The 13408-nt window shown below is 43.2% G+C and overlaps 1 protein-coding gene across 2 annotated transcripts in view; it reads left to right on the top strand.

The window, feature by feature from the left end:
• The window catches only part of SKP2 (S-phase kinase associated protein 2), a 28760-nt gene that overhangs the window by 11512 nt on the left and 3840 nt on the right, over nt 1-13408 (top strand). For both annotated transcript variants that reach the window (XM_004583648.4, XM_058680227.1), the window contains 6 exons: nt 1371-1514; nt 3483-3617; nt 5243-5341; nt 6953-7083; nt 11950-12001; nt 12154-12261. In XM_004583648.4, the coding sequence (XP_004583705.1) occupies nt 1371-1514; nt 3483-3617; nt 5243-5341; nt 6953-7083; nt 11950-12001; nt 12154-12261 (669 nt within the window). The remainder of the gene's footprint in view (nt 1-1370; nt 1515-3482; nt 3618-5242; nt 5342-6952; nt 7084-11949; nt 12002-12153; nt 12262-13408) is intronic.

Here is a 13408-nt window from a genome sequence, read left to right as displayed (position 1 = left end):
GCTGTGGTGTGAGCAGAGCCTGAACCCAGCCTCTGCCACCAACACTGTGTCAAGTGGGGATACTGCTACCTTTTGTACAGTGTGACAAGGAGCAAGGAACTCTCCAGGTCTCCCATGTGGGTGACAACACCCAAGCACTTGGTGCATCTTTCATTGCTTTTCCCAGGCACATTAATGGGGAGCTTGATCAGAAGAGGAACAGCCAGGAGATGAACCAGTATTGGCCCATATGGGAAGCTGGCATTGCAAGCTGCAGCTTTACCTGCTGTGCCACAATGCCAGCCCCTCATTTGGAACTTTAGCCATGCCCATCCTCCTCAATCCCATTCTTTTCCCTGATCATTTTTCGTTTTGCACTATTTTGGGCCATCTGCACTAATGTGTCCATGCTTAACAAAAACTAGTCTCATTGAAGAGTTTTTGAACCCCTTATCTAGGAATAATTAAGGAAGTGATTGGAATAATCATTTTAAACTGTCAAACTGAAGCGAATTGAATTCTCCAGATTCAGATCATTGTATACATCTTATCATCTTATCACTAAGCCATCCCAAATTGGAAGTATATGAAAAAAAGATAGCTGGAAACATCCACAGTAGGATCAAGAAATCCTTGGTAGTACCCTTAAAATATGTTTGTGACATATATGTAAATATGAGTTTTTAAGAATTATATAAATATATGAAAAGCAGAACAATAAAAGGAGTGACAGAGAAAGAGAAATCTTCTGCTGGTTCACTCCCCAAAAAGCCATACCAGGGAAGTCTGGACCAGACGGAAGCCAGGGGCCAAGCACCCCATCCACGTCTCCTGCCTACATGGGTAGTGTCTCCCACTGTCTTCTCAGGGACATTAGCAAGAAGCTGAGTGAGAAACACAGCAGTTGGAACTTGAAGAGGTTTTCCGATACAGGAAGCCAGTGTCAATGGTGTTAACTTACACCACCACACCAGCCCCCAAATGTCGTAGCTGATTATGAGGCCAACCCTTTACATTTGAGAGACAGAGTTCCCATCTACCAGTCCACTCCCCAAACGTCCGCAGTGGAGCATTAAGTTGAGAACCAGGCACTCCATGCAGGTTTCCTTGTGGGTGGCTGTGACCCTAGAACTTGAGCCATCGCTGCTGCCCCCAGGGTCAGCATTAGCGGGGGCCGGAATCCGAAGGCAAAGCCAGCAGTGAGCCCAGGTCCTCCAGTGCAGGATGTGGTTGCCTTTACTGGAAGCTTAACACAGTCCCAACGCTCACCCCATGTAAAGCCTTAAAGATGCCTCCAGAGTCTGTATCACAGGTGTTTAGTGGCCTGATTGTTGAGGATTACCAGCACATGTGTGATGGACTTACCAAGTCAGTCACCTCCTCTCTCCTAGGTTTGATGAGTCTCTCTGGCAAACATTAGACCTCACAGGTAAAAATCTGCACCCTGATGTGATTGGTCGGCTGCTGTCTCGAGGGGTGGTTGCTTTCCGCTGCCCACGATCGTTTGTGGACCAGCCGTTGGGTGAACATTTCAGGTAACAGAAAACTCCCTGGGAAAAAACACTTTCTAAATCTTGAGGTGGAAACAGGTCAAAACTTGTTTCTGCACTTTCAAGCTTCTGGTGGGTCATCTGTCATCTCTTGCTGAGTTGTATTGGCAGCCCATTTGTGCTTGGCAAAAGCCCATTTGAATATTAAAATGGATGAGGGAGACAGCTAGTAGGAGTTTGTTTTATAATCAAAACTCCAGTTACTACTTAATGTGTGAAAGGATTTAAAACACGTCGCAGGTTTTCTTGATTCTGTGATGTGCGCATTTCAACTCAGGGCTGCCAGTGGACTTCCCAGGGGTTTCTCAAGGCAGGGCTCGGGAGACCACAGAACAGGAACATGCTCAGGAGGGACTGGCACACGTGTGACAAGCATGGGAGGAGTCTTCATTCTAGATTTGTAGCTTGGAGCTCCTGTCCTATCATAGACCAAGTTATCAACCTGGGAAGAGGAGAACATCTTTGTTTCATAGGACATTAAAAAAAAATTCTATTACTGATAATTTTGCAATGTTAAGACTTAATGCATTTTTGTCCTTGAGTTGAATAACTAGACACTGAAATGGAAAACAAGCTCAAGACAGCAGAACTAAGGAGGAAGCATGTCTCCTGACTTGCCCTCTACAGTCAGTCACCGCCCGTTATCATTTCTCTTTGCGGTAGCCCTTCTCTTGGTCTCCTTCATGCCTGAGATTTCCTTTGTTTGCCCCAATACCTGACCTTGGAGAGACCTTCCTAATATACCTGCTGCCCTGGGACAGGTTGTACCCAGTGCACCCGCACTGATGCCCAGCATTCAAACCCTCATTTGTACTCAACACTGTCTTTCAAAATCCTATTTCTAATGATCTAGAAATGTTCATACCTGCAGTACCTCCAAGGCACCTCCATGTCAGCATATCTGAAGTTAAATTGAGACTCTCTTTAAAGTTAAAGCTCCCTTGTCCACTCTTGTAGTTTAAAAAAAAAAAAAGCCGCTACCGCTCACCAAGGTGCCAGGAGTCCTATCCGTAATCTGTCAGGCACATGCAGCTCGTTTCCTTGACACCCACTGCTGTTCTAAGTGGGACTGTATTGGCAGCCACTTCTGTACTTGGCAAAATCCCACTTGAATATTAAAATGGATAGTGGCGACAGCTAATAGGAGTTTGTTTTATAATCAAAACTCCAGTTACTACTTAATGTGTGCACAAGTACTTTAAAGATGTCATGGAAAAAAATCAGACTAAAAGATAATCTTATTTTGGTGTTAAAAAAAATTGAAGTTGATTAAGTTTTTCATGCGCTTTGCATGATTTTTTAAGAATTTGTGAGTCAGGATAGAGGGAGTTTCCATATACTAGTTCATGAACTGTCTGGGACTGACTGGGCTGCTACTGGGAATTCAATATAGCTTTCCCAGGCAGATGGCAGGGACTCAGTTCCTAAGCCATTAGTGTACACCCCCATTGTCCATGTTAGCAGGAAGCTAGAGCTTGGAGTCAAGCTAGGTATCTCAATAAGGGACAGGACCAAATGTCTGTCAGAATTGTTTGCACCAAAATAAACGTCTTTAGGAAAAAACTGTTTTTTGATTTACCTAAGACACAAGACAGATCTCTGTTGGGTCACTCCCCAGATGTTGCCAGCAGCTGGGCTAGACTAAAGCGAGTAACCAGGAACTTCATCCAGTTCTTCCACACAGATAGCAGGGACTCAAGCACTTGCATATTAACAAGCAGCTGGCATTGGGAGTGGAGCCAGTACTCAGACACCCTGCAAGGGGGCCCGGACATCTCTAGCCAACCACCTGCCCCTACTCTTGGTTTTTGATTGTGTTGTCTGTGAGCTTAGTGAGCTATTGTGGTTAGGGTCTTCATGGGCTGCTCCACCTGGTGATACAAAGAATCAGATTTGACCTGAATGTGCTTGTGTGAGCCACCTCATTGAGTCTCTGTTTTTTTCTTTGTCCAGCTCTTTTCGTGTTCAGCACATGGACCTATCAAATTCAGTTATAAATGTATCTACCCTCCATGGCATTCTGTCTCAGTGCTCCAAGCTGCAAAATCTAAGCCTAGAAGGCTTACAGCTTTCGGATCTCATTGTCAGGTGAGTGGGAGCCAGAGCATGTCACAAAGTCAGCTGTGGATTGTTTTTAATTTTGTTCCTTGAATTTAACAAGAGTGCCTTTCGTACCATATCCAGGATGGACGAAGAAACCACATGGTGCAGTGCTCTAGCCTCTGTACAACTTCCCAGCATTCATGAGGCAACACAAGGTGAACCGCTAACTAGATGTCAGACTCTAGGTTAAGCTGTAGAGACATGAGGACAAACAAGTCATGGAGTCATGCTCCCTACCCCATTCACAGGAGAAACATAATTACAAGTGCAGTGTGTTTGTTACATGCATTGGTGATGAGGTAGCAGCCAGCCTCCTGGGGGAGACTAATTGAAGGAGGGCAGCCTTCTCAGAGGAAGTGACTGTGCAGCTGAGAATTCAAGACATACAGGGAGGAGATTCCCCAGGTCACAGGACAAAGGAAGAAGCCTAGATACAGCTGTGTGGAAATTGAAGTGGCTAAGAGTTGCTGGACCCAGGGCTCAGGACAGGAGGTGACAGGAGGTTTGGGGAGTCCGGAGGTGGGTTGGCAGTGATTAGCATGGACAAGTGGACTACTCTGTCATACTGAGCTGTGGAGAGGGAAACAGGTGTGAATCTGGGAACTGAGCTCTGTAGGTGCTGTGAGGTGACAGACAATGGGGAAAGACTAGTTAGGGCACTGTTGTGTAGAAGATGAAGCCTGATACTGGGAAACGTAACAGTAGCTACTAACACTGCACACTGGTCTTTACTTTTTATTATTTTACTTGTTTTAATGTTTTAAGAAAAAGATCTCCCACCCACTGGTCACTCCCCGAATGTCCAGGAGTAAGGAGCTCAACCCCGGTCTTCCACGTGGGTAGCAGGGACCCCGCTACTTGAGCCATCACCTGCGACCTCCCAGTTCGTACATCAGCAGCAAGCTGGAGCCTGGAGCAGAACCAAGACTCGAACCTAGACACCGTGATGTGGAATGGGGGGCATTCCAAATGTATTTTAACTTCCACACCAAAAACCCAGTCCCCAAATTCTTTTATTTTGTTCTTTAATTCTGACAAGCAATCCCCAATGTGTATTCTGGATGTTTTTTATAGCTGTGGACACTGAGTAACAGGCTGAATAACTTAACCCAGGATCACATATTTAATGGTTGGCTAAATCAAGATCAGAACTTGGCAATATAATGTGATTCAAGAATTAAGTTTCATTAATACAGAGTGTTTGGGAAATATAGAAGGTGACAAATTTAAGAGACATTTAATTAATGCAATCTGAGTTTTCAGAGGCACAAGCTTGTTTGTAAGCTGATTCAATATGGGAATCAAATGGATGTTTTATCTTGTTGCCTTTTTTCTTCAAAAAGTAACAGACATAATGGTTTCTGTGATTTTTGGTGCCAGATACTGTGCCAAGTCCTGTATTACATTATATTGTTTGATCTTAATAATCTAGGCGAAAAGGCACAGATTTTGCATCTCTCACATAAGTAAGCTGGTGCAAAGGCCCTGCTGAGTGTCCGTGAACTGCGGCCGCTAAACTCAGGCCTGACTCCAAGGCCTTGGTGCCTAATGCCGGCCACTTTCCTGGGAAAGCTGCCTAACCACTGTTGCTCTTTGTTCTCTTTTCCCAGTAATCTTGGTCAGAACTCAAATTTACTGCGACTAAACCTTTGTGGGTGTTCTGGATTCTCTGAATCTGCCCTGCAGACTCTGCTAAGCAGCTGCTCCAGGTGGGAAATCTGAGACTTGATTCAATTATTAATTTACCTGAAAACCAGTGAGACAAAGAGAAAGAGAGAGACCTTCCAGCCACTCGTTTGCTGTGCAGAAGCCTTCAACAGCCATAGCTGGGCAGCTCAAAGCAAGGACCTGGGAATTCACCAGTCTCCCATGTGCTGTTAGGTTCTCAGCTGCTAGAGCCATCACCTGCCTCCCGGAGAGTGCGTTAGCAGTCAGGCAGCATCAGAAAGTGGAGCTGAGGTTCAAGCCTGGCTCTCCAATATGGGATGCCAGTGTCCCGTGTGTCATCTTTACTGCTGTGCCAAATGCCAGCTCCAGCCCTCGAAGCTTCCCGGAACCAAATCTTATCTTGTCACCCTTCTCCTGCTTACTGCTTTTGCTATTAAAGTAAAAGCAATGCAGTAGTGTCCTCATCAGCAGTGAAGATGAAAGGGATGTGTTTATACTTGACTGTAAAGTCAGATGTTTGCCCCCTTATACTATAGACCTATTTTTGATCAGATTTGGTACTTTGTAACTATCAACCAAAAGTGTGGGCCATTCAGGTAAACAGGATCTTTTATAAAAACGGCAGTATCTAGAAGGTACGGCTATCACTGAGTGAGGGGAAGCACGACTTGCAGAGTGCACAGAACTCGTGTGTGGCTTCTAGTATTTGCTGGTCTTGATGGGATGTCATTCGTGCCTGTCTCGTAAGTGACCTGTTAAATGTAGACTTTCACGTTGGGTGAGAATTGTACTGGTGGGGTAAAGTGGGTAGCTCTCCATTCAGTCAGCAGTGCCAGCCTGTGGGCTGTGTGGTGTAATGACTGGATGTGGATTTTGAAACGCCCTTTGCTCAGTTAGCTGAGGCAGAGTTAGAAGAACTTTGTCTTTTTTTAGTATCTGCACCAAACAGTAATCCCCAATGTAATCCATCTCTTTTTAAAAGTTTGTTAATGTTTACTTGTATTTTTTGAAAGGTAGAGAGCTACAAATTGTGAGAGTGACAGTTCACACATGCATGTGTATGTGAATCCATTGATTCACGCCCCAAATGCCTGCAACAGCCAAGCCTGGGCCAGGCCAAAAGCAGAAGCCATGAATTCAGAATCTGCTCCCGGGTGTATCCCATGCATGAGGAAACTTGAGCCAGCTCCTGCTGCCTCCTGGCATGCCTCATTAGCAAGAAGCTGCATCAAAGCAGAGTGGGACTCAATCCCAGGCATTCTGATACAAATTAATTTACTGAGCTACAAAGTCCACCCCTCTTTCAATTGTGTTTAAAATTTCTCCATGGTGAAACTTAGACTAGAATTTCTACCTCGGTTCTTAGGAGGAGGTGTGAACTATGAAAAGTAGCGTCTACTCCCTCCACTTCCAGAAGGGGGCAGCATTCACTAAGGCTTGTGCTCAGGTGCCCTGAGAACTATGAGGAGTAGGTGGGGCAGAGGTGTGAGAACAGGGCAAGGCAGTTCCAGGTGAGCAAATGTAGTTGCTTAGAGAAGCAGGTGACGGCATACAGTGGCAGGGGATCTCTGGTTTCATGTTTTCTGTGCAGCCTGTGACAAACTTCCTGTGTGATGGTTTCATGTCTGCTTTCTCACCCCTCTTCGGTGCAGACTAGACGAGCTGAACCTCTCCTGGTGCTATGAGTTCACTGAGAAGCACGTGCAAGTGGCTGTCGCGCACGTTTCAGAGACCATCACCCAGCTGAATCTCAGTGGCTACCGGAAGAATCTCCAGCAGTCAGGTTAGAGCTCCCAGGCCTGAGCCACTGGGGCCTGCACAGCAGCAGTGCTAGTTCAGCTTTGCCTCGCCTCTCCTAAGCGCTGTGCTGCATATGCTGTGTCATTTAATCCCATGCATATACCATCTCATTATTTAAATGAGGCAGTTGGTGCTCGCCAGGGTTACGTGAAGCCAAGCCTGACCAGGCTGTAGCTGCAGGTTGGGAACTCGGTGGTGTCCCACATGGGTGGCAGCAATCCTGTTACCTGAGACATGGCTGCTGGCTGCCAGGGTGGAGTCAGGAACTGGACCTAGGACTGCAGTCCCTGGAGGCAGTTTGGTTGAGGAGAAGCTGGGGGCGCTGCTGAACAGTGCACAGCAGAGTGGACACACACACAATCTGGCCCACATGTCAACAGTGGCAATATGTTGTAAGTTCCTGGTCGTTAACTTTTGAATTCATTCTAAGCAGTGAGGCTGTTTGAATAAACAGACAAGTCCGATGTAGTTGCTAACTGTTACGCTGCTCATAAACCTCACCATTTGGTTATGCTTTGTTTTATTTGTATAAGTACCAAGAGAAAATCTTGATTAGCAAAAAGATAAGTGATTAAAATAAAAAAACATTTTTACCTAACAACCTCAGGCTTAGCTTTGGTCATTGGATTGCACAAAATGAAATTAACTAGCAGCACACATTAGCCATATCTTGATGTCTTAATGTCAGTACTAGCTCATTTGAATGGGTATTTTATTTATTATAGTTTTTATTGTGCTTAAACGATTTCGATCAAACTTACAGAATTTTCTTCTATTTTTTTTTTTTAGGTTTTAAAAATTGATTTTTAAACAGAGTTGAGACAGAAAGATGGGCAGAGAGCTGCCTGTACTAGTTTATTCCTACAAAGGAGCCAACCCTGGGGAGTCGGGAACCCAGTACAGACCTCCACAGGGGTGGCAGAAACCCAGGCAGTGGCTCTCCCAGCTGCCTCCCAGGCTCTGCAGAAGTAGGAAGTTAGAACCGGAAGCCAGAACCAGGGACCGAACCCAGGCACTCTGATATGGGATGCAAGCTTAAAGTTTAATTGCTGAGTAAACCACTCAGAATAAATGTCCTTAAAATTTAAGAAGTATATGAAAAACACTTTTCTAAAACTTTGTCCTCTGATATATCAGATGATAGGATATAGTAACTAGGCTTGCACGAGCAGCAGGGATGTGAGTCCTTTGCCTGTGCAAGGACTTCCACTGGGGGTGTTACCACTCCAGGTACCTGCGGAATCACATGCGGGGAATGTTTTCTCTCACAGTCTAGTCTGTAAAAACAACAGTCATGTCTTGGTTTCTTATCGCTCCCTCTCTACACTATTCCTGGCCTATGTTTTTTTTCCCTCAAATATTATTTTAAATTAGATTATAGTGTTATTCAGCAGGGCTAGGTAAAGTGTAGAAAAATGCAAAGGAAGAAAATTAGTAGTAATTGAACAACTTGCTAGTCATATTCCTATACAAAAGTGTTTTTTTCTTAAAAGGGATACAATATATGGACTACTGCATTGTAATATTGCTTTTTTTATTGCCAGACCATCCCAAAATAAATTTTTAATTACATTTTCTGTGAGCCTTTTGAAGTACCCTTGTGGAAATATTAGACATTGAATTTTCATATATATATACATATATATATGAAATATATATATATATATATATATATATATATATGCCAGCCTGTCTAGGTTTAAAGATAACCCAGTCTTGAGCCTTGCCTAATTTTCTGCTCCTCAGTTCCCTGTAAGATAGAGATAATAGAAGCTACTTCTCAGAGTTGTGGTAGAGTATGTGAGTCAGTATCTTTGAGTAGTTCTTGACACATAGGAAGATGCTGGCTGCTGTCATCACTGGCCCTCCCCAGCAGGCATTAGATAGGCACAGAAGCAAGGGCTTGGAGGAACTGGCTTTTGGTCTTAGATTTGATCTCAAATTCTCCAGCTCAAATTGCCTCTCTAAAGTGACAGGTTGAATTAGTTTGGTTTCTAAGATCCCTCCTACCTAAAGCGGATTTACTGTAGGGTGAAATGAACCATGAAGAACGAATATTGGCAGTGATCACAGTTTACTAATTCTTGCCAAGGGGGAATGGGGCCTAAATTAGGGATAGAGCATTTAGTTCCTGCATTGGTGTCAAAATACGATTGAGCCCAATTTTACTGATGGCTAGTTAGCTGGCTAGATGATTAAAACCACCCAAAATTGCATGATGCTTCTTCATTTTTTGGGCAGTCATTAAAAAAAAGTTTATTGTGTTCTTAAAATGCTGGAAGCTCCATTCTAAACTTGGGAGACGTGGCCTTGACCAGAGCAGAGAAGGTCACGCTGTGAAGCTTACATTATAGTTGGGGAGCCAAACAGTAAATACATGTCCTAAATGGTATAAAAGGAGGTGAAATTGCAAGGATGAAAAAGAAAGAGTAAACACGTAGAATGTAGCATGTAGGGAATTTGGGTTTCGGTAGAATGGTCAAAGAAAGAGCCTCTGTGACGTGTGACACTTCAGAGACCGGAAGGAGGAACCTTCTGGAGCAAAGCACCTGCGAGTGCAAAGGCCTTGATGTGGAACCCTGTGTGTGGGAAGCAGCAAAGAGGACAGTGCAGGGAGGTGAAACAGCCAGGCTTTCTAAGCCAAGACAGGACGCTAAGATGGGAAACCACTGGAGTATTTTAGCTTCTAAGAGAAAGTGAGAGGCTCCAGGAAAAAGTCAGGAGCTTGGGATCATAGCATTTGAGGTGCTAAGAAATGATTTTGGGCACATTTGGAAAACTGACCTAATAGGATTTTGGTGGCAGATTGTATGTGGGAGGTGAGAAAAGCAGGCAAATGTACTTGTCAGGGTTTGGGTCTAAGCAGCTGGTTCCCGGAAGTTACCACTATCTCAGATGGGAAAGACATTAGGAAAGGAGCATATGTGCTGGAGAGTTGAGTATTATCGGCATTTAGACATCGGTTTGTATGTTTGTATCTACCATCCAAGTGGGATTGCTGACAAGAGGGTTGAAAATGATAGAGCTATAAGAAGGAAAAAACCCTCAATGATTAATGAGACATTTTAAAACATCGCATACGATTTCCAAATTCTGAAATTATTTATAATCCTGACTTAGGCTTTTTTCCAAAACATCTGTTTATTCACTTCAAACAGACGTTCCATTCCTTGGCTTCTCCCTTCAGCTGGCCTCGACAGCCAATTAAGGGCCAGACCAAACCCAGGCGCTGGGAGCTCCATCTAGGTCTTCCCTTGGGTATCAGGAGCCCAGGTACTTAGGCTGTGGCCTACTCCTCCTCTGGGCGTATGGGCAGGATGCGAAGCAAAGCTGCTGACGCTGGAACCACACTCTGAAATTGACTCCAGTGTTGCAAGTGGTGTCCTCGCCACCAAGCCTCACCAGCACCATTGTCTCCCTTTCTTTGCTTGTAAGCTTGTTTGTAAATGTGTGTTTTTATACATGTGTTTTGATTAAACTCGAATTGTGATTGCATATATTTGTTCCAATCTCAGTATATAATATTTACTATTGATTTTTTTTATGTCACAATGATTGAAAAAATATTGAACAGTTCTAACCAACAATTGTTGTAGTCTTTGGAATGGATAGTAGATAACATATTAACCAACTGGAAAAGGGCACTTAGAACTTTTGCTATCAAGAATATGTTACATATTTTCCTAAAAATAGAATTAAGAGTAATATGTAATACTTGAATTTTTTTAAATTAGGTCACCTTAAAAGCAAATAGAAATCAGTGCATATTGTGTGGCACAGTGGTGAAAGCTCCAGTTAACATCTCTGTTTCTCTTCTTGGCGTACCTGGGTTCAGTTCTCAGTTCCACCTCCTGATTGCAGCTTGCTGGTGATGCAGCCCCTGGGACACTCAAGCAGTGTCTCACGTAAGTGGCTCTCTGCCACCGTGGGGGATCCCGGATTGGTTCCCAGTTCTGACTCCAGTGTGAGCTTAACAAGTGTACCAAGGGATGAGAGCTCTCTCGATCATTACGTGTGCCTGTCACTCTGCTGCTCCAATAAAAAAAATAGTTAAGCCTCATGGAATTTACACATAAAAATCAAGTTACCCACTTAGGAGTATATGAGGGAATCTACTTTATCAATTTGGGGTTTTATGGTAGGATTTTTTTTTCCATTTCATAGCTAATAAGCAGCATTTCTGATTCAGCATTTCTCCATTTGTATTTTCTATTTTGCAAATTACTCATATTTGTATGTTTTCCCCTCTTCATACAGTTTTCCCATAAATCCCTAATGTCTTTAACACACTAGATTTTTAAAATTTTTATGTAGGAAATTTAAGTATTCTTTGTTGTCTTTTAGGTTTAGAAACACTTATTCTAGAATTCAATAAATCATTACCTTTTTGTTTTTACACTTAGAACGTTTAAAACATGGAATTTATTTGGCTTTATTTCTTGAGTTGGAAAAGTACTTTTTTCCAGTTGTTGCAGAAACATTGATTGTTTCAGTGACACCCAGTTTCCTTCATTGACTGGAAGAGCTGCCTTTACCATTGTCTGTGTGTACTGTTGTTGGGTTTTATTTTTGCTGTTGTGAGTGGGATTCCTTTTTTCTCATAGTTTTTTCAACCAGTCACTGCTGACACATAGATTAATGTTGGATTGTGTTAACATTTTACACAAGTCTTTTCATTTTGAGCAGTTTTCTAGTTGATATAACATTTTATATGCCAGGATGCTCACTTGTTTTTTCCTTCTAATGGTGCATGACCGTAGGCATGATGTCGAAGGACAGCAGTCCAAGCAAATATCCTAGTCTCTTGTCTCCTGTGAAAGTGACCATTGTGTGTGTTTGTTTTTCCTAGATGTCTCTACCCTAGTTAGAAGATGCCCCAATCTTGTCCATCTAGACTTAAGGTATTTTTTTTTTTTATTTCAGATTTTAGATCAAATGTTGAGAGTTCCTGATTGCTTCTTGTGTGTGAGAAAGGATCTGCGTGCTGAACTGACGAGTTTGTGTTCTATAGGATGCATGGGAGATTTTGGTGACTTCTTTTACTGTGTTTCAGTGACAGTATCATGTTGAAGAATGACTGCTTTCCGGAATTTTACCAGCTCAACTACCTCCAACACCTCTCTCTCAGTCGATGCTATGATATAGTTCCTGAAACTTTACTGTGAGTACTTTTTGTGTTGATCGCTAGAAGGTAGCAATCAACAGAGCTACTGCCTGGTAGAAAAATCTGTTCCAGAAATAGCAGAGATTCAAAATGTAAACATTGCCATCAGTACACCACAAACTGGCCAACAGTGATCAGAAAAATGAAAAAGCCAGGGTGAGTTTCCCATTAAAATGTTTGGTAAAGTTGTCCACAGTTATAGACTGAACATTTAAGTGTAGCTGTCAGCAGTTTTCGATGTTGGAATACCATGTCTGTGCTCATGAAGAACCACAGGGCTCCAAGAGTCTTTACCCATGAGGAACTCTGGTGACAAACTCAGTGCAGATGGGTTTGTTGTTATTTCGTTGATTTCCAAAGTTTTTCAAATCCCAGTCACTTCCAGAAGTTTCCATCTAGGTTTAGAGGAAAAATTCTGTAGTCTGGTGATGAAAGTCTGGAATGGTGAAGGAATGGCAGGAATAAAAGCATGTCAGTGGACCAGATCCTAAGAATCTGGGGAGAGGGTGGGACAGTTTTAAGGTTCAAACCAGTAAAGTGACTTATCCAAATGTTGAGGGAGTTACTGGCTAAGCTGGGTATAGATCCTAGGTCCTCTTGGTCAGCTGCGGAGTCTTCTTCCCCCAATGCTTTTGCTCTTTCTGAAGCATAGGTGAGAGAGAAATGCTGTGAACTCTCACACAGTAATATTTTTGTTGGGGAAACAGTAATATACTCCCTGCAGCTGGGGTGCATTGCAGGTGAAGAGCTCGGGCTTGAAGTCGCAGCCAGGTGAGAATCTTCACTGCGTTAGCACTATTCAAAGTCTTAACTGGAAACAAGAAAACCAGGAGCACCAGGATGTTAGCAACTCAGACCACCAGACCACCAGAATAGTGAGAAGAAAGTTGCTGTCCTTGAACTTAAAAGTTATATTTCTTTAGGCACTATGTAAATAGTATGATTTATTTTGTGAATCCCTGAAGTTTGTTGGTGGCCCAGCCTTTAATTTCTCAAGGTAAAATATATTTCCCCTCTAATTTCAATGATTCTGGCAATTCACGTTAGAAATTGGTAGTAAAAATTCCAGGATGTCTCACCAGTAATTTCCAGAGATCCATCCAAGCTAAAGAACTCAAGGTGGCTAATTACCTTCAGAAGGGGA

This window comes from Ochotona princeps, chromosome 23 (assembly GCF_030435755.1).
Source record: "Ochotona princeps isolate mOchPri1 chromosome 23, mOchPri1.hap1, whole genome shotgun sequence".
NCBI lineage: Eukaryota > Metazoa > Chordata > Mammalia > Lagomorpha > Ochotonidae > Ochotona > Ochotona princeps.
The sequence above is the reverse complement of the archived record's forward strand: the minus strand, read 5'-3'. Positions and strand labels throughout refer to the sequence as shown.